The sequence below is a fragment of the Schistocerca cancellata genome, chromosome 4 (genome assembly GCF_023864275.1).
Source record: "Schistocerca cancellata isolate TAMUIC-IGC-003103 chromosome 4, iqSchCanc2.1, whole genome shotgun sequence".
Taxonomy (NCBI): domain Eukaryota; kingdom Metazoa; phylum Arthropoda; class Insecta; order Orthoptera; family Acrididae; genus Schistocerca; species Schistocerca cancellata.
In genome coordinates this window covers 777,385,475-777,412,389 of record NC_064629.1, presented here as the reverse complement: position 1 = coordinate 777,412,389, position 26,915 = coordinate 777,385,475, and the positions used below count along the sequence as shown (strand labels likewise).

Sequence of the window (26,915 nt, the reverse complement as noted above, 5' to 3'; positions counted from 1 at the left end):
GTGGGAATGCCCAGAAGTGTGAACAATAACAGATGTTCTGTAAGGAGTTTTATGGAAAGGCCGGAGTAGCAGAGGAATGTAACCATTAGTTTAAGCTGTTGAATGCCAGGTTGGATGGTTCCTTTTGGGAAATGATTCCAACATTGAATTACTACAGAAAATTGTTTAGTGTGTTGTGTGTATAAAAACAGAGGCTGGGCAAATGGTAATGGGTTCAGCTGAGGTAAGCATGATGGGTGCCTATGGACAAGGGAGAGATTAGCAAGAATGGGAGAGAGTGACTAAGTGGCAGGCACTTACAGGTAAAAACCAAGAGCGTCGCTAACAGCTGCAGATATCAGAAGCAAAGTGTTATTTGGAAATGCCAGAACTTTGAAGAGAACAAACATTCTAACAACTTAGAACGACACAAGAAACACTGATGCAGTAACCTTAAGGGTTATATGCGAGTCCAAGAAAGGTAATTTTATGTACACAAGCACTAACCATAATTACAAGCTTAACTAAACTACAGTGTAAACATGGGGAAGGACATCGAACAGAATAACCCCTTCAGCGTCCCAGAAGACTGTAACCATGACTTTACCGGCTGAGGGTATGGCTTTAAACTTTTTTTTGGTAGGGGAGTGGGTGTGGCGCCACTCCATTGATTGCCGTTTTGTTTCAGGTTCGAAGTGATGAACCCATGTTTCATCGCCTGTAACAATCTTTGACAAGAAATTGTCACCCTCAGCCACATGACGAGCAAGCAATTCCACACAGATGGTTCTCCTTTGCTCTTTATGGTGTTCGGTTAGACAATGAGGGACCCAGCGGGAACAAACCTTTGAATATCCCAACTGGTGAACAATTGTGACAGCACTACCAACAGAGATGTCAAGTTGAGCACTGAGTTGTTTGATGGTGATCCGTCGATCATCTCGAACGAGTGTGTTCGCACGCTCCGCCATTGCAGGAGTCACAGCTGTGCACGGCCGGCCCGCACGCAGGAGATCAGACAGTCTTGCTTGACCTTGCGGCGATGATGACACACGTTTTGCCCAACGACTCACCGTGCTTTTGTCCACTGCCAGATCACCGTAGACATTCTGCAAGCGCCTATGAATATCTGAGATTCCTTGGTTTTCCGCCAAAAGAAACTATCACTGCCCGTTGTTTGCAACGCACATCCGTTACAGACGCCATTTTAACAGCTCCGTACAGCGCTGCCACCTGTCTGAAGTCAATGAAACTATACGAGACGAAGCGGGAATGTTTGAAAATATTCCACAAGAAATTTCCGGTTTTTTCAACCAAAATTGACCGAGAAAAAAAATGTGTTGCATTACTTATTGAACTGCCCTCGTATTTGTACATCTCCTGAAGAAAGTCTTTAGTGGTGAATCACTCCATCTGAAGTTCCTTGTGCACGATGAATGCATGCCCAACACAACGGAAAATACCTCACCCATTTACTTGTTTTTTCTATTGCTAGCACCGTTCAATCTTTCGACCAACGTTGTTGTATGGGAGCGAAAGCTGGGTGGATTCAGGTTACCTTATCAATAAGATTGAGGTTACGGATATGAAAGTAGCTAGGATGATTGCAGGTACTAGTAGATGGGAACAATGGCAGGAGGATGTACACAATGAGGAAATCAAAGAAAAATGGGAATGAACTCTATAGATGTAGCAGTCAGGGCTAACAGGCTTAGATGGTGGGGTCATGTTACACGCATGGGAGAAGCAAAGTTACCCAAGAGACTCATGGGTTCAGCAGTAGAGGGTAGGAGGAGTCGGGGCAGACCAAGGAGAAGATACCTGGATTCGGTTAAGAATGATTTTGAAGCAATAGGTTTAACATCAGACGAGGCACCAATGTTAGCACTGAATAGGGGATCATGGAGGAATTTTATAAGTGGGCTATGCTCCAGACTGAAGGCTGAAAGGCATAATCAGTCTTAAAAGATGATGGTGATTATGATGATGATGATGATGATTATGATGATTCTATTGCTAGCATTGTCCGACATTGGTGTATCAAAGTTACACATGAACTACAAGATAGAATTGTAGGCCTTTAACACAAGATGACTGAGTGAAGATGGTTATGCTCCACCTTACTCTTTGCAGCTTAATATAGACTTTCTGCTGAAAGAAGTAATATCATGTTCAGTTATATTATACTTCCACTTTTAAACAGTTATTTAAATTGAAGAAAATAATTCACGCAAATTCTCTCTTCCAAGCTCATTTTCCTCCTCAGGTTTGGGCTTTCTGCCCCCCTCCCCCTCCTTTCCCGACACAAAATAAGATAAGGTTGATTTCATAACTTTGAGACCATCTTAAAACTGTAGAGGCACAAAGGTTGCAGCCACAATACACTCAAAAAGAAGACACTGGACCAATTACTGAAGTAAAACCACCATATATAGTCAGCTTTTACATTATGACTTAATTTGACTAAAACAGAAAGGTGTATTTAGTTTTTAGAATATCCTTACTGTCAAGTTATTGAAAATATATAACCTATTACATCTGACAATTCACTTCCAAACACATCAAATAATCCCTTGCTATAGTGGATCAAGTGTCCGATGGATTATTTTTCTTTCTTTCTTTCTTTTCGTTGCACCTTTTTCTTTGATGTACCCATCTTTTCTTCTAGTTCAGTTATTGTTGATACCTGTTAAAATAATTATAGAGAATTTAATACAGATTAATACTATATCAGGTAACAAAAAGAGTACTGTGATTCATTTATTGCATTTTGGAACACTAAATATTTATCAGCAGAATCATGGGTACTAACAAATCACTTATATGTTGTCTGAAGAGGGTAGCACATTTCTGTTCCTCTTAAACCTACAGTAGGTTTACACAATGTAAGCTCCTTAATAACACCAGTTATCAATCATAATATAACACAGACACCAAAACACACTCCACTGGCGAAGAATTATTAGTTACTGTTGGTGTTTTACTGAATATAATGAAATTAAATTTCACAGGTATGGACACAATTTGTCTAAAAGAGAGAGTTAAAGACTCCTTACACAGCTAAAGAAAACAGCCACAGTTTTCTCTGTACAGTAGGCTACACAGGTGAAGACATTTATCTCCCTTGAGCACAAGTTCTGTTAATATAACAAACTTTAAAAAAAGAACAGTGAAGTCAAAAACTGATTATTTGCACTCTGTCCCAACAACTGCAGCAGTCACCAACCATACAAATTAATTCTATGAAGATGCTCTGTTGGCCATCAGATGTCACAGCAGACATTCTAATATTTGATCTTCCTTGTTGACCACCACCAACCATTTTATTAAAACCTTTCTCAAATTATTAGCACACTTTATTATGAGTGTGTAGAATATTGAATCAGACCCACATATTCTTAAAATTTTACTCCAAATTGCTATGCACTTTAACTGTTTTGTTCAAAAGTTTATTTCCTTATGATTCAGTCTTTAAACTCTTGATACAATGCACCTACTACCAACATCATAAGTGTGCGTCTAAGAAATCACACTCACTGGGCAATTCAGAACAAAAGGTGACAAGTCCCAACGGCAACTGTTTTGTGTAACTCTGAGGAGTACTTCATGGCATGAAGAACACAGCGTGCAGCCAACTGCAGGTGGTAGCTCATGTCGGTACCAATGATGTATGTCACTCTGGATCAGAAGAGATACCCTCTGGTTACAAGCGGTTATCAGCAGTGGTAGAGACTGCCAACCAGTCTTGCTTGTAAGATGAAAGTAGAGTTCACCATTTAGATTTTAGAGCATAGACAACAAGACCGACTGCAACCCTCTGGTACAGAACCGAGTGAAGGGTCTGAGTAAGAGGTTCAGATGGTTCTGCAAGGGTGTAAGTTGCAATTCCTCAACTTGCACCACAGGGTGACGGGGTTTCGGGTTCCGCCAAATAGGTCAGGAGTCCATAACACGCAGGAGGTGCCTACATGGGTAGCACGCACTATGTGGCATGGACTGGGTGTTTTTTTTTTTTTTTTTTTTTAGGTCAGAGGGTCTCAAGAAAGCACAGAAAGGGCTTCAGTCTCAAAGAATGCATGTCAAACACACACAGAGAAAATGCAGATCAGGGAACCATTGGTATAACAGTTGTAAATTGTCATAGCTGTGTTGGGAAGTACAAGAGCTTCAAGTGCCAATAGAAAACCACTGAAAGCTGACCAAGGCTGGAGATAAGTTCAGCCGAAATTTTAGCAACCTAGCAGCATTCACAAAGGAGAGGCTAAATACCGTTGGCAGTGATGTGTTTGTTGCTGTTAGAAGTAGTTTACCTTGCAACTAAATTGAAGTAGATAGTTCTTGTGAGTCAGTATGGGTAGTGATCATTCTTCACAACTGGAATAAAATAACCGATCTCCAAGGTCAGATGATACAACTGCTGAAAGGTTCAAAGAAAACTTTAGTCTAACTTCAAATACGTATCCAACTCATACAATTATAGTTGATGAAGACTTGTACTTACTCTCAATATTTTGGCAAAACTACACATTTAAATCCAGAGGCATGCATCAAATGTCATCAGAAATTGTGTTAAACGCATTCTCCAAAAATTATTTTGAGCAATTATCTAATGAGCCCACTCCAATAGTAAACAGTTGTGAAAAAAATACTATCTCCTAGCAACACATAATCCTGAGCTAATAACAAGCAACAAAATGGATACAGAGATTAGTAAACACAGGATTGTTGTAACAAGACTGAATTCCAAACTCCAAAATCCTCCAAAAATTAATGAAAAATATATCTATTCAAAATAGAAGGTAAAAGTGCACTTCAAGCCTTCCTGTTAGACAATCTCCACTCCTTCCAAATTAACAATGTACGTGCAGCCAGATACAGCGGAGCTGATCCCCCTTGGTACACGACAGAGGCTTGAAATTTAGTACACATTTCAATATGATGGTTGGTTTGTGGGGTCGAAGAGACCAGACTGCAAAAGTCATCAGTCCCTTTTTCCACGAATATGAAACACCCACAAGGAAGAAAAACAAGCAACGGAGATGACAAGAAACGACACAGAACAAGGAAGACACAGACAAAGACAAGAAAAGAGGAATTAAAAGCACACAGAGTTTTACAGTGTTTGGCTGACCAAAGAAACAAAAAAAGGAAAAGCCAACCACCAAGAGATACACTAAAATCCCCAATCAGAAACCGTAGGCCAAAGGCCACACTCAACACACAAAAGAAACAAACTCTCAGATTGAGTGATAAAAGCCCTCTCCTTGAAGAAAACTCAAAACTAAGCCTGCCATTGCAGTGTCATCTGTTAAAAGTGCATGGAGCATATGAGGCAGTGCAACTGTCTGCCTGAGCGCAACTAAAAGAGGACAGTCCAACAAGATGTGGACCACTGTCAATACCGATCCACAGCAACATAAAGGTGGGTTCTCGTGGCGCAATAAATGACCGTGCATCAACCAGGTGTGGCCAATGCGTAGCCGGCAAAGAACAACGTGAGTCCTTGTGAGAGGCTTGCATGGAGGAGTGCCACAAACACCTGTACTCTCCTTCATGACCCGAAGTTTGTTGGTGAAGGCAGGGTGTGCCATTCATCACCCCAGGTACCAAGGACTTTCTGCCACAAGACTGACGGGAGATCACATTCCGAAAGGCCAGTCTCAGGGCTGGTTCACTGATTGCCTGTTTGGCCAGCCTGTCAATATGTTCATTACCCGGGATGCCGACATAACCCGGGGAACACACAAAAACCATGAAGTGGTCGAAATAGGCAAGTGTATGGATAGCCATCACCAGATGAGAGCGAGGAAAACACTGGTCGATAGCTCGTAAACCACTCAGGGAGTCACTACAGATGACAAAGGACTCACCTAAGCAGGAGCAGATATACTCTACGACCCAAGAGACGGCTACCAGCTCTGCAGTGAAAACACTGCAGCCATCCAGCAACAAGCATTGTTCAAATCGATCCCCGAGAGTAAAAACATAACCAATTCAACCAGCAACGATCGAACTGTCGGTATAGACTATGGCAGAGCCGTGAAACGCAATAAGGATTGAAAGAAAGCGTTGGTGGAGATCCTCAGGAGGGACTGACTCTTTCAGGCCTTGTGCCAGGTTGAAGGCCTGGGCGGGGAACACACGACGGGGGAATACATATATGGGCCCAGAAAAGAGGTGGGAGAGAGAAAAACTCAAACCCAGAGAGCAGAGACTGGACGCAAACCGCAATTTTACACCCTGACCAGGGCCGCCGTTCTGGAAGATAGACGACCAAGTTGGAGGACAGGAGACGGTAATTTGGATGCCTAGGCAAGCCACAAACATGTGCAGCATAAGCGGCCAGTAGTCGTTGGCGCAGGATCTGCAATGGATGGACACCAGCCTCCACAAGTAGGCTGTTTACAGGGTTTGTGCGGAAAGCTCCAGTTGTGAGTCAGATCCCGCAGTGAAGTATGGGGTCAAGCAACCGCAACGCGGAAGGCGTTGCCGAACCGTAAGCCAGGCTCCCATAATCGAGATTCGACTGATAGGTGAGCCTGTCCAGATTGTTTATTTCCATTATTCCCCACTTCTTATGTAAAACAGGGCAGTCAGGCGAGCAGGGGGAGTGGTGCTTCCCACAACTGAAACAAGTGGGAGGACGCACACATGGAGCACCTGTGTGCAGAGGACGACTGCAATCCCTGCTTGTGGTGCTGGAGGTACAGCGAAATGGCATGTGGCCAAACCGCCAGCACTTTAAGCACGGCATAGGAGGGGGGACGTATGGTTTCACGTCACAACAGTAAACAGTCACCTTGATCTTTTCATGTAACGAGTCACTCTCAGGAGCCAAGATGAAGGCACCGTTAGCAAACCTGTTTTCTTTTTTTTTTTTTGGGCGCAAAACTGCTATGGTCATTAGCGCCCGGTCCGTGACTTAGGAAACGGTAAAAAACCGAAAATGGAAATCAGCAGCAATGGGAACGAAAGTCATAAAATTGGAGAAACTAAAAGCAGAAGGAAGGCTTAAAAATCCTCTACAGAAAGGGGTTGGTTGACCCCCAAAAAAGAGAGCTTCAAATGACCGACGTCATTTCACTGGCACTAATAAATTCGAGAACGCGATCGGCTTGGCGCGTGTCATCTGCTAAAATCGACGATATATCAGGCGACAACTGTAGACGGGAGCGTAAAGGATTAAAATAGGGGCACTCAATTAAAATGTGTCTAACCGTCCACAGCTGAGAGCAGTGAAGACAGAGTGGGGGAGGATCGCCGCTTAAAAGATGTCGATGGCTAAAAAGACAGTGCCCTATCCGGAGTCTAGTTAAAATTACCTCCTCCCGACGACGCGCTTGGGAGGAAGAGGTCCAAGCACAAGGAAGAGTTTTCACGTCCCGCAACTTATTTTGGAGAAGTGTCGACCAATGCGCGTGCCATAAATGAACAACACGACGACATAAAATGCTCCGTAGATCGGCGAAGGGAATATATTGAATAGCTGGCCGAAGAAGAGAGACTGCAGCCTTGGCTGCAATATCGGCTGCCTCATTGCCGCAGATACCAACGTGTCCCGGGAGCCAGAGGAACGCCACCGAGGCGCCCCCAGGTGGAGCAAGCTCAGACAGTCCTGAATCCGGTGGATCAGAGGGTGCACAGGTTAAAGAGCTTGGAGACTGAGGAGAGAGCTGAGAGAATCGGAGCAGATAACGTACTGTATCCGCTGATGGCAGCGGATGTAGTGGACAGCCTGGAGAACAGCGTAAAGCTCCGCAGTATAGACCGAACACTGGTCGGGAAGCCGAAAGTGATTTGGGGTGTCGCCAACAACATAGGCACTCCCTACACCTAACGATGTTTTCGAGCCGTCGGTGTAAATAAATGTGGCACCGTCATTTGTGCACATAGAGCAGCAAATGCCCGACGATGAACAAGTGAAGGGGTACCATCCTTCGGAAATCGACACAGGTCTCTGAGCAGGCAGATCCGGGGACGGAGCCAAGGCGGTGCTGTACCCCAAGTTGTCAAGAAGGTTTTAGGAAAGCGGAAGGAAAGAGAATGGAGCAATTGACGGAAGCGGACTCCCGGTGGTAGTAGGGAGGAGGGGCGGCATGCATACCCTACATCAAAGGAGGCGTCGAAAAATATGTCATGGGCTGGATTAGCAGGCATGGAAGACAGATGGCTAGCATAACGACTCAGAAGGACTGCTCGCCGATTGGATAGCGGAGGTTCGGCAGTCTCAGCATAAAGGCTTTCACAGGGCTGGTGTAAAAAGCTCCCGACACTAAACGTAATCCACGGTGGTGAATAGAGTCGAGACGCCGAAGAATAGACGGCCGAGCAGAGGAGTAGACTATGCTTCCATAATCCAATTTCGAGCGCACTAAGGCGCGATAGAGGCGGAGAAGGACCACTCGGTCCGCTCCCCAGGAGGTACCATTCAGGACACGGAGGGTGTTAAGCGATCGCAGACAGCGAGCCGAAAGATAGGAAACGTGGGAGGACCAGCACAGTTTTCTGTCAAACATAAGACCCAAGAATCTAGCAACGTCTGAAAACGGAAGGTTGACAGGTCCTAGATGTAAGGAGGGTGGAAGAAACTCCTTACGTCACCAAAAATTAACACAAACGGTCTTACTGGGAGAAAAACGGAAGCCGGTTTGGATGTGGAGCCCTGGGGTACCCCGTTTTCTTGGGAGAAAGTACGGGAGAGAATAGTGTTCCCCCGCACCCTAAATGTGCGCTCTGCCATAAATTCGCGAAGAAAAAGGGGCAGCCGGCCGCGAAAGCCCCAAGAGAACAGTGTGCGGAGGATGCCTGTCCTCCAACAGGTATCGTATGCTCTCTCCAGATCAAAAAATATTGCTACTGTTTGGCGTTTCAGGAGAAAATTATTCATGATATAAGTGGAGAGAGCAACAAGATGGTCAACTGCAGAACGATGCTTTCGGAATCCGCATTGGGCAGGTGTTAAAAGACTGCGGGATTCCAGCCACCAAGCTAAACGGTAATTCACCATACACTCCAAAACCTTACAGACACTACTCTTGAGAGAAATGGGGCGATAGCTAGAGGGGAGATGTTTGTCCTTTCCAGGTTTCGGAATAGGAACGACGATAGCTTCCCGCCATCATCTGGGAAAAGTACTGTCGGTCCAAATTCGATTATAAAGGCGAAGGAGGTAACGCAGACTATGGGTTGATAAATGCAGCAACATTGGGACGTGGATACCATCCGGTCCTGGGGCGGAGGAGCGAGAAGAAGAGAGTGCATGTTGGAGTTCCCGCATGGAGAAAACAGTATTGCAGCTTTCGCGATTTGGAGAGGAGAAAGCAAGAGGTCGCACTTCCGCTGCACGTTTCTTCGGGAGAAACGCTGGCAAATAATTTGAAGAGACTGAAATCTCAGCGAAGTACTGACCCAATGAGTTAGAAATTGCGACGGGGTCCACTAATGTATCATGCGCGACAGTGAGCCCAGAGACCGGGGAGAAACTAGGCACGCCTGAGAACCGTCTAAGCCGACTCCAAACTTCCGAGGAGGGAGTGAAGGTGTTAAATGAGCTAATAAAGAATTTCCAGCTTGCCTTCTTGCTATCGCGGATGACACGACGGCATCGCGCACGGAGCTGCTTATAGCGGATACAGTTGGCCAAAGTAGGATGGTGGCGGAAAACGCGAAGAGCACGTCGCCACTCACGTATTGCGTCACGGCATGCCTCGTTCCACCAAGGAACTGGGGGGCGCCGGGGCAATTCGGAGGTGCGTGGTATCGAACATTCTGCAGCTGTAAGAATAATGTCTGTAATATGAGTGACCTCATCGTCGACGCTAGGAAAGTGACGGTCATCGAATGTCACTAGAGACGAAAAAAGTGTCCAATCGGCTTGGGCAAATTTCCAGCGTCGCGGGCGCATATATGGCAGTTGAGGCTGCAGTCTAAGGACACATGGAAAGTGGTCACTCGAGTGTGTATCATCAAGGGCAAACCATTCGAAGCGCCGAGCAGCGGAACAGTACAGACCGCAAGGTCCAAATGAGACAAATTTGTCGTGGAGGCAGACAAAAATGTAGGGACCCCAGTGTTGAGGCAAACTAGATCCGCTTGGTGGAAGACGTCTAGCAATAGTGAGCCACGTGGACAAGGATGTGGAGATCCCCAAAGCGGGTGGTGGGCATTGAAGTCCCCAACCAGCAAATAGGGGGGGGTGGAAGCTGGCCAAGAAGATGAAGGAGATCAGCTCGTGCCATTGGTGTGGACGATGGAATGTATACAGTACAAAGAGAGAATGTGTATCCAGAAAGGGAAAGACAGACGGCGACAGCTTGGAAGGAAGTGTTTAAGTGGACTGGGTGATAATGGAGAGTATCATGGAGAAGAATCATGAGTCCTCCATGGGCTGGAGTGCCTTCAACAGAGGAGGGCAGATCATATCAGATGGACTGAAAATGAGGGAGAACAAAGCGGTCATGGGGACGCAGCTTTGTTTCCTGAAGACAGAAGATGACTGGCGAGTAGGATCGTAAGAGGATAGATAATTCATCGCGATTGGCTCTAATGCCGCGGATATTCCAGTGGACAATAGACATAGGGTGAACAGAAAATGGAGGAATGTGACCAAGGGTGCTGTCAACTCAACGACTGCTCAGAGCTTGCGACCGACAGCATGGAATGGCATTCAGCCGAAGGCAGAAGATCCTGATCCATAGGTTGGTCAGGAGCAGCCCCTGCCACCAGCGATCGGCCGGTTGACCGGCCACCAGCTGTGCGCCTCGGCGACACAGAAGACGGCCGAGGGCGATTTCCGCCAGGTGGTGCTGTAGATGGGACACGCCTTGGCGGAGAAGGAGATGAACTGGGTTTCTTTGTAGCCTTCTTGGAAATATGATGTTTAGATGAAGGAGGAACCGATGGTTGGGAAGTTGGGGTACGTAAAAAATCTTCACGAGTATGCTCTTTTTTCGAAGTCTTGGTGTCTGACTTTTGGGCTCGAGATTTAGCAGAACCCAATGAAGGGTGAGCCATAGAGTGGGCAGGCGAAAGGGGTGAGGTTGAACGGGCGATCTTTGCGCTGGCCGATCTGACGATCGTGGCACTAAAGGTAAGGTCGCAAGTCTGCGTGGCCGCCTCCTTCGTTGGCCGAGGAGAAGCAAGGACAGTGCTGTATTTTCCTGTCGGAGGCACGGTGGGTTGTCGACTGGCGAATAATTTTCGAGCTGCAAAGGTCGACACCTTTTCCTTCACTCTGATTTCCTGGATGAGCTTTTCGTCCTTAAAAACGGGGCAATCTCGAGAGGAAGCAGCGTGGTCACCCATACAGTTGATGCAGCGAGGGGATGGAGGTGGACAAGCACCCTCATGGGCATCCTTGCCACACGTAACACATTTGGCCGGATTGGAACAGGACTGGCTGGTGTGATTGAACCGCTGACACCGAAAACAATGCGTAGGGTTTGGGACATAAGGGCGAACGGAAATTATCTCATAGCCTGCTTTGATTTTCGATGGGAGTTGAACTTTGTCAAATGTCAAGAAGACAGTGCGGGTTGGAATGAGGTTCGTGTCAACCCGTTTCATAACTCTATGAACAGCCGTTACGCCCTGGTTAGACAGGTAGTGCTGAATTTCTTCATCAGACAATCCGTCGAGGGAGCGTGTATATACGACTCCACGCGAGGAATTTAACGTGCGGTGCGCTTCAACCTGGACAGGGAAGGTGTGGAGCAGTGAAGTACGCAGCAATTTTTGTGCCTGGAGGGCACTGACTGTTTCTAACAACAAGGTGCCATTCCGTAATCTGGAACAAGACTTTACAGGACCTGCAATTGCGTCGACACCTTTCTGAATAATAAAAGGGTTGACCGTGGAGAAGTCGTGACCTTCGTCAGACCGAGAAACAACAAGGAACTGTGGCAACGATGGAAGAACTGTCTGTGGCTGAGACTCAGTATACTTACGCTTGTGAGCAGACATAGTGGAAGGTGAGGAAACCATTGCGGAAGAATCCCCATGATTACCGGCGTCTCCGATGGTGCGCTCCTCCCTTGTGGGGGCCCTCACTGAGGGCACTCCCGCCTTAGGTGATTGTTCACACCTCTGGTCACACCTCCCGACAAACGGCCGGAGGGACCAATCGGCACTTTCGGAAGGTATCAGCTCAGGTAATCACCCCTCCCTGGGACTGGCCGTTACCAGGGGGTACGTACGTGTCCTACCTGTCTACCCGGGGCGGGGAATTACGCGTTACCCCGTCACCGGCTACGCACAAAAATGCGTGGGTCGGCCTTCAGACACGCACAGGGAGGAAGAAAGATGAAGGGAAAGGAAAGAAGAGAGGTCTCAAACGCCGCAGCGGAGAAAAGGGTAAGGAGAAGAGGTAAGGAAAAGAGAAGGACAAAGGAAGGAAGAAGACATACAAGCAAAGAAGGCAAGGAATGCGTTACATTTACGAGCGTCCGTCTCCGGACGTAGGCGCAAACCATACTCCCAGATGGGGAGAAAGGGATGGAAAGAGCCAGAGGTGAGGGGAGGGGAGGAGGGGTGAAGATAGGGGATGGGGAAGGATGCGGAAAGGGAAGGTATGCAGCCCGGAAAGGAAGGAAGGCCACATCAGCTTGGGGTCCCGTGCTCGCTACGCACGTATCCACAAAAGAGTTGTGGACCCCCTGGGGGGACCCTGTTGTCTTGGGGACCCCTATGCATGCGTTGGATGAAGTGGACACCCCAACACTAAGTTTGTGTGTAGCTCCTCACATTCAACTGCAAAAGGAGGTTGTGATGGAAAATAATACCCTGGACCATGTTAAGGCTTTTATGGGGCATAATCAAGACAAGGATGTCACCTAGCTGTCATAGGCTGCAGCTTGTCAACAGGCGATCAACGTCCGCAACTGGGCTGGGGAAGCCGTTTGGATCAAAATCGACCCGCTGCGCATTTTGGACAACGCCGCCACTTCCCCAAACCTATCTTCAAGATGGTCAACAAAAAACTGGGGCTCCTTTGCCCGAAAGGTCGCTTCATCAGTCCTGCTGCAAACTAGGTACTGACTGGTCACCCTACGGTCACCCTAAGGTGTGGCCAGGGAGTGGAACGATCGGCAATCATAGGCTGCAGCATCAAAACCATTCCTTACGTGCTCTGAGACAGCTGGGGCCAAGCAACCACCAGCTTGATTCAATTTACCTGTTTCATTGCGGGTCATCCGGCCTGATACCACCCACTCTCACCAGGGGCTCTCCCCACGGGCACCACCCAGCCTCAGCAAGGGCCCCCTGGCTGGATGGCCATTGCCGGGAGTCCTGGTGCCCCAGAAAGGATGAGCACCAACTCTTTGGCATATGCGGGGGTCTCAGCTCTGGCATCGGGAGCGTAATCCCTGTGTTGTCAGGACTGGCTACCACGCCTGATTTCAGGTGCCAAAATGGTCCAGAACTATCATGGGCACGAAGGATGGGACAGCACAGGAGACGAGAAGTATGCAATCTATTAAGACGTTGGGTGCAAAGCCCGCTACACGACAATAAGTAGCATGCAAAATCTTGGTGCACAATAGACGCAGACCACCGAGTCAACCACGGCATCCTGATGATGCACTCCGCTGGCGTACAAGGCCGGCTCGACACAGCGCATTGCACTAGGCCGCTGGGGAAGTGGCCTCAGCATTGCTGGACCCTGTGACGCGGACCGAGGTGAATGAAGCACTGTAGTGGAAACGAATAAATCATTTGGAGTGCTCACGCCAAGCTTTAACACAGCACCTCCTGGCAGCCATCCACTACATTTGGTGTCTATACGCCACATTTGGCATCTGATCCAACAACAGTAGAGTCTGTACTGGCCAAAAATTGTTGCCAGAGCTTTGATAAATTGTAAGTAACTGTGTGTCACTGCTAGGAGAAGCAAAGAAAATAATTTGAAGAGGCTGTGTTTTATTCCCAAAGCCACTGTCTACAATACAGAAACTACTTACTAAGGAATATTACAGCCACAGAAAAATAGGAGCACATATATTCAACATGCTTCTGGGTGGTGGGAGGACTGTTTTACAAAGGGTACTTCCCCGTATCATATCTTGTACCTAATGGAGCACATAGTGAATTATCACTCAAACTGAAATTTAAGTATACCTAGTAACATCAAGTACTTATTTAGAAGAGTACTGAAATTTCTTTTGCTAAGAGCATGATTAAGTTTGTGCACATAGTTCATACACAACTTGACAAAACAGAGGAATTACTGTGTGGTGATCACTTTTACATGCTAAAAGCAGACAGACAGGTGGGGGTAATCAGCCAAACCAATGGGAACTTATTGGCAAAAGTAGTGCTCATGAACACCACAGGATGTGAAACTTCTATGTTTACACCCTCAGCAACATCCAGTCTGCACACAATAGAAGTAAGAGAAACATTCTTTGGGCTTAATTGTCACCAATCAGACAAACATATGACAAAAATAAGCAAAAGAAAACTGAAAAAGCTTACAGAGACATAGAACCATCGGAAAGATTTCTAACAACAATAATCCACAATCATCTGAAACAACCATGGAAGAAGAACAGATAAGTTGAGGTCACAATGATTATTCCACCCTATTGTCTTTCTGTAATAACCAGAGCATCTGCAGCTTAAAAGGTATCATATGCCTTTCGTGTGTCAATGCAATTTACAGAGATTATAAAACTGATTCACATTTTGTGAATCCAGATTGACATCAGCTGTTTGTGACAGATGAAAATTTCTGTCAGATCGGGACTCTAACGCAGATTTCCCACTTATCGGGAGCTGTTGCCTTAACCACTTCAGCTAGCCAAGCAAGCCTCCAAGACCAATCCAAACTTCTGTACATCATGGAGTTCACAATCCTTCCACTCTGACATTTCATGATTTCCGCACAGGGGGAGAGAAATAATTTATTGTAATTTTAGCCATAGCATTATTCATGGTTACAATTGTAGTATCACATATCGATACCATCTCACCATTGGCCAATACCAGTGATGGATCCAGTAGACCCAATGGTGCACTCCCATTGAGCCACAACTCTAGCAGCTCTGGACTATGAGTGCCCTCTGCTGCCACAATACACGACAGGTGATAGCAGCGACATGGCCACTCATGCTTCGAGCCACTTCACTATAGGACACTATGCAAATGTCACACAGTCTAGGCTCCCACTGGCACTTTGGGCCTCTTTGCTATGACACCAGTGTTTGTGCCTCGAGCAGTGAGCCTCTTTGTTGTTGCTGTTTTAATAGCTAGACTTATTTCTTGATGCATTACTTCTAAAGAGTCTTCATACATTTGGAAAAGTACAAGTTAAGCAATCTTCTGTTTGTTGTGCTAACTTGTTTGCTAATCAATTCTACTCTTGTCTAGCTTTTATGACAGCTGCCACACCTCTCTGCAGCTCGCTTCTCCTTACCACTGAGTACGAAGTCTTACACAACAAACCTGGCAACAAGTCATCATCCCTAATGTGGGGCTATCATCCTGCTGCTTCTTTCTGTTCTGTCATATTTTTGATTGATTTTTTGCTGTTTTTTTTCCGTCTTCTGGGTACCCAGGATTTGCCTTGCTTGTGCTCTTTATGTTCTACTTCCCGCAGTTGCTATTTTTGAATCCTTTTCTGCTGTCTGCTATTTCTACCTTCCGCTGTTTGCACTAGTGTGCTGCTTACTTATTATGGCTGCCAAGCCACTCTCACCTACTGTGTCACTTGCAGATGATCTAAGTCAGTTTATTCAGTTTCCGAGTCAACAAATGGTGCAACTGCTTGAAATGATGAATTGCTGCATGATGGTGCAGATGACTTCATGCAAGATGCTGGGTCTCTTCAAATTTTTGAGATTGCCATTTGGCAGTGCTTCTGCAGCCACCACATTTCAGCAGTTTCTGAAGCAGCTCACTGCAAAAGTTCCTTTGTGATCAAATTGTTTAGATGACACTGTCGTCTTAGGTCACACATTAGCAAATCTTCATACTCTGTTTCAAGTGTTGTCTGAAGCTGGTCTCAAATGTAACGAAGACAAGTGTGTGTGTGTGTTTTCAGACAGAACTTGAGCACTTAGGACATGTCAGTAATAGACAGGATGTTCACCCACTAAAATCACATTTACTTGCTATCCGTGACCTTCCACCCCCATGCAATATGCGGGAGCTGCAGTCTGTGTTAGGAAAGCCCACATACGGCATCTGATTTAATCCTACAGCCACTCAAATCATGGCACCCTTGCATCACTTGTGCAGGAAGAATGTTCCTCTTCTTTGGTCTTAAGTGCAAGTCTCCTTGCCAGAAGCTGAAAGATGCTCTGCTTAGTGATCAATGTCTTGTTCATTTTGAGCCAGCTAAACCTGTCATCTTGCCTGTGGATGTTTTCTCTTATAGCATCTGTGCAGTTTTGTTGCATAAATTTGGTTCTTTTGACAGGCCGACTGACTTTGCTTCAAAGTTGTTGAACAAACTCAATGTAAGTATTTACAAATTGGAAAAGAGACTCAATTCCATTGTCTACGGTGTCACTAAATTTCACAGCATTTATTTTATTTTACTTTTTTTTGGCAAAAGTTTTACTTGGCGACTGACCGTAAACATCTACAATCACTGTTCGGCCCTGCTCAGTCAGCCCAAACTCTCACAGCACAGAAGCTACAACAATGGGCTCTTCTTTTGTCATATTATCAATATGAGACTGTATCATCCCATTTCTAAGCAAGCCAGTGCAGATGCTATTTCTTGCTTCCTGTGTTCCAGGTTCAACATTCGAGCCGCACACGCGTACACCTTCACTTGGCTGCCTCAATGTCATTGCCTGGCCCACACACATGCCCTCAGTGCGGCCAAGCTACGCTGTCGTCTATGTGCCATCGCCACAGTTCGTCCCACAACATTTTCGAGGTGTCAGCTGTCACAGTGTCCCCAATGCATGGCTTATTGTCACCTGCTCCACATGTCACTAACAGTTGACATCGCAGCAGCCACAAGTTAAGTACAAATATCAGTTGCATTATGGATCTCGTATTGCTAAAAATCAGCTGCGGTCAATCAGTTTACACTATTCTTCTACTCACTCAATGAGAAAATCATTGACAGAATGGAATCAAAATTTGACGATCTAAAGTTTTAATTAGTGATAGTATTAAGTCTGAAGTTGGGGATTTAAAAGCCGAACTTTTTGATAAAATAGATGAAGTAATAAAGGTGAATAATTCTTGCGTGAAAATTGGAGAAGGTAATCTGAAGGAGGATAGATCAGACAGTGAGAAGGTTGAAGTCATAATGGAGATGCAGAATTTTAAATTAGTGAAAAAATAGAAGTCTAAAGAATTAGGTAACACTGAGGACAATGTAACTGAATTTAATAACAGTATTGAGGGTGGTGTTAAAGTTACAAAAAGTTGTTCAGAAATGGAAGAGGTAGGAGATTGAAGATGGGAATAGGGGTCCATGTGTATGTATAATGGAGAGAGAGATTGGGATGGAAACGGATACTGGTTTAATGGAGAAAACTGATGACAAACCAAGAGAGAAATATCTGACTAGAAGGAATATATGCCATGTTTGTCGTAGTGAGAAAAGTAGTGTACATTGTGTGTTATTTCAAAATTGTAGGCCAGATGCTAGCGCTGTGCCTGATACTAAAGTTATTGATGGTAATCCAGCAGATTGTGGTGGTGGTCTTCGAGTTCTACAAGTTTGCCAGTACAAATGAGTGTACTATTTGGGGAATGTTGTGCTAATATTGAATGAATGTATGAAATAGTAAATAATTATTGTGCTGGAAGTGTTATTACTTTGTTTAGCAGTAGTAATTTTGGGAGTTTGTTACAGTATGAGAGACAGAGAGAGAGAGAGAGAGAGCGAGAGAGAGAGAGAGAGAGAGAGAGAGAGAGAGAGAGTGTGTGTGAGTGTGTGTGTGTGTGTGTGTGTGTGTGTAAGAATGACAATAATTTTATGAGGAATTATATGAGGGCATATGAAGGAAGCTTTTGTGGGGAAATATACTCTTCCTTAGTACAGTAAGGAAAGTTGCACCCAAAGTAGAGGGAGGGGTGTGTGTGTGTGTGTGTGTGTGTGTGTGTGTGTGTGTGTGTGTGTGTGTGTGTGTGTGTGTGTGCGGGGGGGGGGGGGGGGGCTGATTGTGAACTGGGCAGAATTCAAAAAGGTGTGTTAGTAAGTAAAAATGTGTAATTTGAAAAAAGTGATGATTATAATTAGAAATTATATCTAATGAACTGGTACCTAGGGTGTTCGCTGGGTAAAACAGCATACAATTTGCCTATTTAAATAAAATGTTTATAGATTGTGAAGTCTGTAGCCGCAGTTCGATTCTGCGACCGATTCATAAGGAATTTGCATTTATATGGAGTTTGCCTGTGCACTCTGTTCTTGCTACAAGATCTCTCACTTGTGAACTGATGCAGTGGATGCATGGTAACCAGGGAGGGTTTCAGTAGCTTGATCACTGGGAAGCCGTGTGGTTACAGTTCCAGGCACTTGTTGATTTGGGTCATTTGTTTGACATTTGTCAGGATGTGGCTTGGCTGATGAGTAGTGCAATACACTGTTGGCTGTAGCTCAATGCAAGAGAGGCTGTCACCTGATGCACAGACGGAGCTGGAACTCAAGAAGGATGGTTGGTTGGTTGGTAGTGAAGGGACCAAACAGCAAGGTCATCAGTCCCATGATCTAGGATGGCAGAAATCAAGGGAGGAACAACACTAACAGCACAGTCCAGTCAAGGGGAAGGGCTAACACACAAACAAAGAGGAGAAAGGGATGTCAGGGAAGCAGGAAGAGGAAAGAACAAAAAGGGGTGGGTGGAAACATGGAGAGTACAGGTGCCCCATAAACGCTACGCATTTTGGAGCACCAGCACTGCCACCAAACCATCCTGACACCCATACATTACCATACCATTATCACAATACGGTGGGGATGCCACCAAGGGAAGAAGACCCAAGAAAAGGGGAAACAAAACAGAACAGACCACACAAAATGTAAGAAAAAGGCAGAGAGAACGTGGCCAGTGTAGAGGTAAGGTCAAGGCCTCCATAACCAATGCCTGTGCTCAGTGAGGCAATCAAATTCCAGAGGAAACTTCAGGAACTTACACCTGGGAGGACAAACCACTTACACATATGAGTACAGACATAACGATGCCAGGGTAGTCGGCAAACACCCGAGAGAAAAAAGGTGGAAGAGAATATTTAGCATGAAGGGCGAAAAGGTGGGGGCAGTCCAGTGAAAGATGGATCACTCTGAGCGGAACCCTGCAATTACAAAAAAATGGCGGAGGGGTCATTGTAAAAACCCATGGGTCAACCTAGTATGGCCAATACAAAGATGGCATAGGATGGTAGATTCCTGTTGGGAGAGGAAGACTGAAGAACACCACACGATGGGAGTCTCCTCGATGGCTCGAATTTTTCTAGAACGGGGAGGGGGGGTAGGGGGTGTGGTAGCCTTCCAAGAGTCAGCCCACAGCAAAAAAGGCTTTTATGTAAAGCCGCAAATCTGCCCTCAGAGGGGTCACGGAGAATGGGGGTTAAGGGGCTCTGCTGCCGCCGTCCCCCCCCCCCCCCCCCCCCCCCCCAGCCAGACGATCAGCAAAGTCATTACCCAGGATACCTACATGGCCAGCAACCCGAAGGAAGTCGACTGAACATGCATCATTATCAAGACCAGCGACAAGGTCATGGATGGCACAGACCAAGGGCTGGTGGGAAAAACCCCAAGTGATCGCCTGAAGGCTGCTCATTGAGTCCTTACATAACACAACTTGGGCGAGGGAGGACCTTTTAATAAAGCAAAGGGCCCAACAGAGGACCATCAATTGCGCAGTAAACACTCCACGTGTCGCATGCAAGAGATGGTGTTCTGTGCCTACAAAAGATGTGAAGGCATATCCCACATTATCAACTGGTTTAGAGCCACTGGTGTAAAAAACAATGGCATCCTGAAACTCCTAATAACAGGCAGAACAAACAATGGAATATCATTCGACTGATGGAGGCTTTCAGATCCCAGAAGAGATCCATCCGAACCCATGACTGAGGAACTAACTGTGGGGAGGTGGTTGGGAGAGAGTGTGGGGAAGAGGACAAGAAGAGGAGATGGAAGTCATGGCAGAGAGAATCAAGGCCCAGCCGAGCTGGTAAACCCACCAGAGAGTGGGCAGCAAGTGGGTGACGGCCCAAAGCCACGAAAAGAATAAAATAGGAGGGATGAGCAGGGAAAAACCGGATAGTGATGGAATAGGAAACCAAGAGCGGGGATCACCAATTTGGATGGGGAGGGATTTCATCGTCAACTGAAGACTATCAATGGGGCTATGCAAAAAGCACCGGTGGCTAAATAGATCCACAATGGTGAACCGATCCAAGAGGAACAGTGTAGAAGGGGCAGCTGATCCATAAACTTTATGACCATAGCCCAGATGAGACAGAACTAATGCCAGATAAATGCAGAGAAGGTTCGAATGATCTACACTCCAAGACTTGTGGGCATGGAAGTGAAGTACATTGAGTTTATGTAAACAGCCAACCTTAAGATGGCAGATAAGAGTAAGCTAGTTGTCAAAAAGAAGACCCAAGAAACGGAACTGAGGGACCACAGTCAGGCATCTGGCATCAAGGTAGAGCTCCAAATCAGGATGGACAACAGTATGGCGACAGAAGTGCAAGGGGAGAGAATGGGAAACTGTGTGAGGGTCCGCGTGGGAGTGCACCGGACAGCACCCTGGGGCTGTTGTTCTGTGGAGGCTACAGAGTGGCAACCAGCCCAAATACAGAAATCATCCACACACAGAGCAGGGATGATCAATGGTCCAGCAGAGGCCCCAAGTCCATTAACAGCAATTAGAAAAAGGACACTTAATACAGAGCCATGTGGAATGCCATTCTCCTGTGCCCACAGAGAGCTGAGAACAGTGTCAACATGGACTCTGATTGACCAGCAGGATAGGAACTGGCAAATAAAAATCAGAAAGGAGCCCTAAAGACCCCACACATTTTGAATAAGGAGGATGTGCTGGCACCAAGCTGTGTTGTAGGCCTTATGAAGCTCACAGAAAACTGACAAGATAGTGCTGAGAAAAGACCTACCGAAATGTGGTTTCCAATCAAACCGGACGATTGATCGGAGTACTCCCACGTAGCATTCAATCATCCGTTAGCACTAAGAGCCCTAAGAGAATTTTTGGAGCTTGATACACTTCATACTCAAAGCACCCACCCTGATACCATCCACTCTGATCAGGGGCTGTCCCCACACATGCCACCAAGCCGCATCAAGGGTCATCTGGCACAGCAGCCATTGCCAGGAGTTCTGATGCTGTGGAATAACAAGCAGCAACTCCAAGTCATACATGGGAACGCAACAACTCAGGTATCAGAAGTGTGATCCCTGTGTTGTCAGGAGGCTCAGCCAGATGGGTACATAACAGCCCCACCACATGGACTGACTACACGTGCTGGTGACAGAGGGGAGGGATATGACAGAAGGAAGGGGGAGAGGAATCCATGCCATAGACACTAAGGAGCGAGTTCTTCCACAAATAGCTCACACTACAGAGAGAAAATTTAGAAGTGAACGACAAATCCCAAAGGGGGGACCGAAACTGCCAAAAACGACACAGAGAAAGCATGGGGAACAAAATTCCAAGTAACTTAGGAAACCTGGTGGGTAGCCTGGTAAGAACACCTAGGGGGGGGGGGGGGGTAGAGGGGGACGAGTTATGGAGAGGCACGGGGAAGGAAATGCAGCCTGGTGAAGGAAGAATGAATACAGTTTGCCATCGTAGGATGATGGTTAAAAACACAGAGAGCACGTCTCCATGCGTGAACTGCATCGCGGCATGCCTCAGTCCACCAAGGGACTGGGACACAATGTTATAAATAGGACGTGGGAGGAATGGAATGTTCTGCAGCAGTAAGGATAACGTTGGTGTGAGAGTCCACCTGATCATCACAACTGGTGAAATCTCATTCTTCGAAGGTCGCCAGGGAGGAGTAAAGCTGCCAGTCAGCCTTAGTAAGCTGTCATTTGGGTGCGCATGTGGATGTGGTAGGAGTCGGCAAATGGTTGCTCGAGTAGGTGTCTGAAAGAACGGACCACTCAAGACGATGGACGAGCTGGGCAGTGCAAACAGATAGGTCCAAATGGGAAAAGGTGTGTGAGGAGTCTGAAAGGAAAGTGAGGTGCTCCAGTGTTAAGGCAGAAGAGGCTAAGTTGGTTAAGGTCAGCCAAGAGGTCACCTCTCTGACAAGTCCTGGGAGAAACCCAAAGAGGATGGTGCACTTTGAAGTCACCGAGTGGCAAAAATGGGTGAGGTAGCTGCCCAATAAGCTGAAGGAAGTCTGCCCTGGTGACATTGAATGAAGGAGGTACATAAATGGTACAGAGGAAAAAGGTCAGGCGGGGAATGGAAAGGAGAACTGCATCAGCTTGAAGACAGGCAGTCAGGGAGATGGGTTGACCATGAATATCATCCAGTATGACTAGCATGACGCCCCCATGAGAGGGAATGCCAACCTCACGTGGACGGTCAAAACGAATTGGTAAGTAATGTGAAAGCTCAAAGCGGTCATGAGGGTGCAATTTCATTTCAAGACGGCAGAGTAAAAGGGGATGCTGCAATGCTAAAAGTAGCCATAAAGGCTGCTAACGTTCCATTGGAGGACAATTATGAGGAGGAAGAGATGCAGGGGTGTCAACTCGGCAGCCTGTGTGACAGCCTGTGTAGAGTCGCTACTACAGGGCACAGAAGCAGGAGGATCCCGCTGCCTGGGGTCCACAGAAGCATCAGTTTGCTTCTTCAGTTGGTCTGTGGAGTCCAATGCTGAAAAATGGTTGGTGATGTGCACTGACGAGACAAAGGCCAGCCAGGCTAAGGTACCACATGCTGACACTGTCTAACAGGATCTTCAAGTTGGCAAAGAGGAAGACCATTTGCCTTTATGGTTATAGGAAGATTCAGATGATGTTTGACTGGAGGGATGGAGGGAGTCTTCACGGGAGTACTCCTCCTGTCCTTTCCTGCCTACTGGTTGTGTAGCTGGTGGCTTTGCCTGCTGAGGCGAGAGTTTGACAGTTTGTTGGACAGTGGGACAGGGGGATGGTGATGCTACCTTGACACTGGGTGATTTCACACTTCCGAGCTGAATTTGAGGTCGGATGTCTGCGTGGCCATGTCCTTCATGCAGCGAGGGGTAACAAGAACAGAGCTATAGGTGCCAGACGGGTGAACACAGGGTTTGCAATTAGCCAGTAACTCGCGAGCTACTGCGTAAGGCACTTTTTCCTTTACCCAAATCTCTGACAGCCCGCTCATCAAGATGCATGGGACATTCCCAAGAGGAGGCGACATGGCTGCCATTGCAGTTGATACAGAAGGGAGGAGGCGGCAGACAATCGCCCTCATATGCATCCCTACCACAGGTTATACACTTGGCTGGGTGTCAACAAGACGTTCTAGTGTGGTTGAAACAATGACCCTAGTAGAAGCGCATCAGGTTCAGAAAGTATGGCCAGACTGTGATAATTTCATAGCCTGCTTTTATCTTGGATGGAAGCACCAACCTATCAAAGGTGAGAAAGTGTGTGGTGGGCACTACGGAGGAATCTACCTTTTTCATTACATGATGGATGGCAACAACACCCTGATCAGAGAGGTAAGATTGGATTTCAGCGTTTCCAATCAAGGAAGGCAGGGTGATAGCGGGAAGAGCTCAAAACCTCCACAAAATGGTGGCCAAAGATGTTGCAGATACCACTAGGGTCCACAATAACATCCGTCTGCTACTGTGAGGCTGGAAATGAGGGAATGGATCTGGGTCCCAGGGAGCCATCGGAAGTTGGCTCACATGACAGAGGAAGGGGTGGAACTGTTAAAAGAACTAGTAAATGAACTCCAGCTACCTTTGGTGCTATCCCGAAGAACATGGTGACACTTTGCACGTAACTGTTTATAACAAATGCATTTTGCCATTGTAGGGTAATGGTTGAAAACATGGAGAGCAAGTCGCTGAACACAAATGGCATTGCAGCACGACTCAGCCCACCAGGGAACTGGGACACAGTTCGGTAAAAAGGAAGTGCTAGGAATGGAACACTATGCAGTGGTAAGGATAACATTTGTAAAATATTCTACCTGGTCATCAGAACTGGAGAAATGTGGTTCTTTGAAGATCACCAGGGAGCAGTATAACCTCCAGGTGGCCTTAGAAAGCTACCATTTGTGTGTACACATAGGAGGGGTACAAGTCAGCAAAAGGATAGCACATGGGAAATGGCCGATCGAATGTCAGAGAGAACGAACCAGTCGAGATGGACAACCTGGGCAGTGCAGAAGGAGAGGTCCAAATGGGCATAGGTGCATGTGGAGTCTGAATGGAACATGGGTTCTCCAGTTTCAAGGTAGATGAGGTTAAATTGTGTAGGTCAGCCAAGAGGGCACCTCTGATAGGTTCTGGGAGCCCCCCATATGGGATAGTGCGCATTAAAGTCACCAAGCAGCAGAAACGGGCGAGGGAGTTGACCAATAAGCTGGAGGAAGTTTGCCCTGGTGACACCGAATGGCAGAGGGATATAAATGATACAAAGGGTAAAGATCAAGTAAGGGGGGACAAGGTCAAGTGAGGAAGGAAAAGGTGAACTGCAACAGCTTGAAGCTGGACAACCAGGGGGATGGGTTGACTATAAATGTAATCTCGAATTAGCAGGATGACTCCCTCATGAGATGGAATGCAGACCTCAGGGGGAAAGTCAAAACTGACGGGGAAGAAATGCGAAGGCTCAAAGCAGTCATGAGGACACAAGTTTGTTTCCTGAAGGCAGAGAACAAGTGAATGCTGTGACTCTAAGAGCAGCCATTAGTCCTCTTTGTTGGAACGAAGGCCGCAAACATTCTATTAGAAGGGAGTCATGACGAGGAAAGAAGAGGATGGAAAAAATGAAGGGTTGCACCTCAGTGGCTGCTGAGTGCCACCCTTCATAAAGTCACGGCTACAGGGCACAGAGGCTGGAGGATCCTGCTCCACAAGATCTACAGAGGTGTCTGCATTCTCCTCATGTCAGTCTGTGGAGATCAGGGCAGTGAAATGGTTGGTAGTGTGCACCACCGACATGGACATCAGCCGAGCAAAGGTATTGTACGGTGAGACCATCGAAGAGGATCTTCGATTCAGTGAAGGAGAAGACTGTTTGCCTTTGTTTGACATCTTAGAGCCTTTCCTGTTGGCAGATGTTGGCTGGATGGAGGGATGTAGGAAGTATTCACAAGAGTAGTCCAGTCCTTTCTGGTTTGCTGGTTGTGAAGCTAGTGACTTCATCTCAAGAGGCGAAAGTTTGGTGGCTTGTTGCACAGCTGGAGGAGGGGACAGGCAGCTACCACGACACTGTGCTGTTTTACAACTGCCGAATTTGATGTCGCATGTCTGCGTGGCCACGTTCTTCACAGAGTGAGAAAAAGCAAGAACAGTACTGTAAGTGCCAGATGGTAGAGCGTAGAGTTTCCGACTAGCCAACAATTTGCGAGCAACTGGGTAAGTCACTTTTTATTTCATCTGAATCTCCTGAACAGCCCGCTCACTGAGATACATGGGGCAATCTCAGGAGGTTGCAGCATGGTCACCATTGCAGTTGATACAGTGGGGAGGAGGAGGCGAACAATCGCTCTCTTAAGCATCCCTACCACAGTTGACACATTTTGCCGGGTGTCGACAGGACACTTGAGTGTGGTTGTAACAATACCACTGGTAGCAGCGCATCAGATGAGGAATGTACTGCCTGAGTGATAACTTCATAGCTTGCTTTGATCTTTGACGGAAGCACCACTCTATCACTCTATCAACAGTGAGAAGTAGTGTGTGTGTGCATGTGCAGGGGGGGGGGGGGGGGGGAGGGGCACTGAGGCAGCATCTACCTTCCTCAAAACCGGATGGACTGCAATGACATCATCAGAGAGGTATTCTGCCTCGGTCCGACCACTGAGCAGCCTAGTGTAAATAACGCCATGGAAAGAATTCAGCGTTTGATGGGCCTCAACATGAACCGGATAGCCACGGAGGAGTGAAGCTGCAAGCAGTTGTGCTTGAGAATCAGGAGCCATCTCCAAAAGCAAAGTGCCATTGTATTAATGACAGCAGGATTTCACAGGGTCAGCAATCGCATCAACACCTTTCTGAATAATAAATGGGTTTACTGTAACGAAGGACAGGCCACCTTCAGTACGTGACACCACGAGGAACTGTGGTGCAGCTGGGAGAGTCTTTGAAACATTAACCTCATTCCATTTATGTTTCATGAACATTGACTGTAAAGATGATGACTGGCTCACTGCAGGAAAATACCTCATGATTGTGTCTTGAAAGGAGGATATAAGATGAACATCAACAAAAGCAAAACAAGGGTAATGGAATGTAGTAGAGTTAACTCGGGTGATGCTGAGGGAATTAGATTAGGGAAAGAGACACTTAAAGTAGTAAAGGAGTTTTGCTATTTGGGGAGCAAAATAACTGATGATGGTCGAAGTAGAGAGGATATAAAATGTAGACTGGCAATGGCAAGGAAATCATTTCTGAAGAAGAGAAATTTGTTAACATCGAGTATAGATTTAAGTGTCAGAAAGTCGTTTCTGAGAGTATTTGTATGGAGTGTAGCCATGTATGTAAGTGAAACATGGACGATAAATAGTTCGGACAAGAAGAGAATAGAAGCTTTCGAAATGTGATGCTACAGAAGAATGCTGAAGATCAGATGGGTAGATCACATAACTAATGAGGAGGTATTGAGTAGAATTGGGGAGAAGAGGAATTTGTGGCACAACTTAACTAGAAGAAGGGATCGGTTGGTAGAACATGTTCTGAGGCATCAAGGGATCACCAATTTAGTATTGAAAGGCAGTGTGGAGGGTAAAAATCGTAGAGCGAGACCAAGAGATGAATAC

At 46.5% G+C, this 26,915-nt stretch overlaps 1 protein-coding gene across 1 annotated transcript in view; it reads right to left on the bottom strand.

Moving 5' to 3' along the window:
• Positions 1 to 2,391: 2,391 nt before the first annotated feature.
• The window catches only part of LOC126185021 (centromere protein S-like), an 80,467-nt gene continuing 55,943 nt past the window's right edge, over positions 2,392 to 26,915 (bottom strand). Inside the window, exon 4 of the mRNA XM_049927745.1 lies at positions 2,392 to 2,665. Within this exon, the coding sequence (XP_049783702.1) occupies positions 2,582 to 2,665 (84 nt within the window). The 3' untranslated portion in view covers positions 2,392 to 2,581. The remainder of the gene's footprint in view (positions 2,666 to 26,915) is intronic.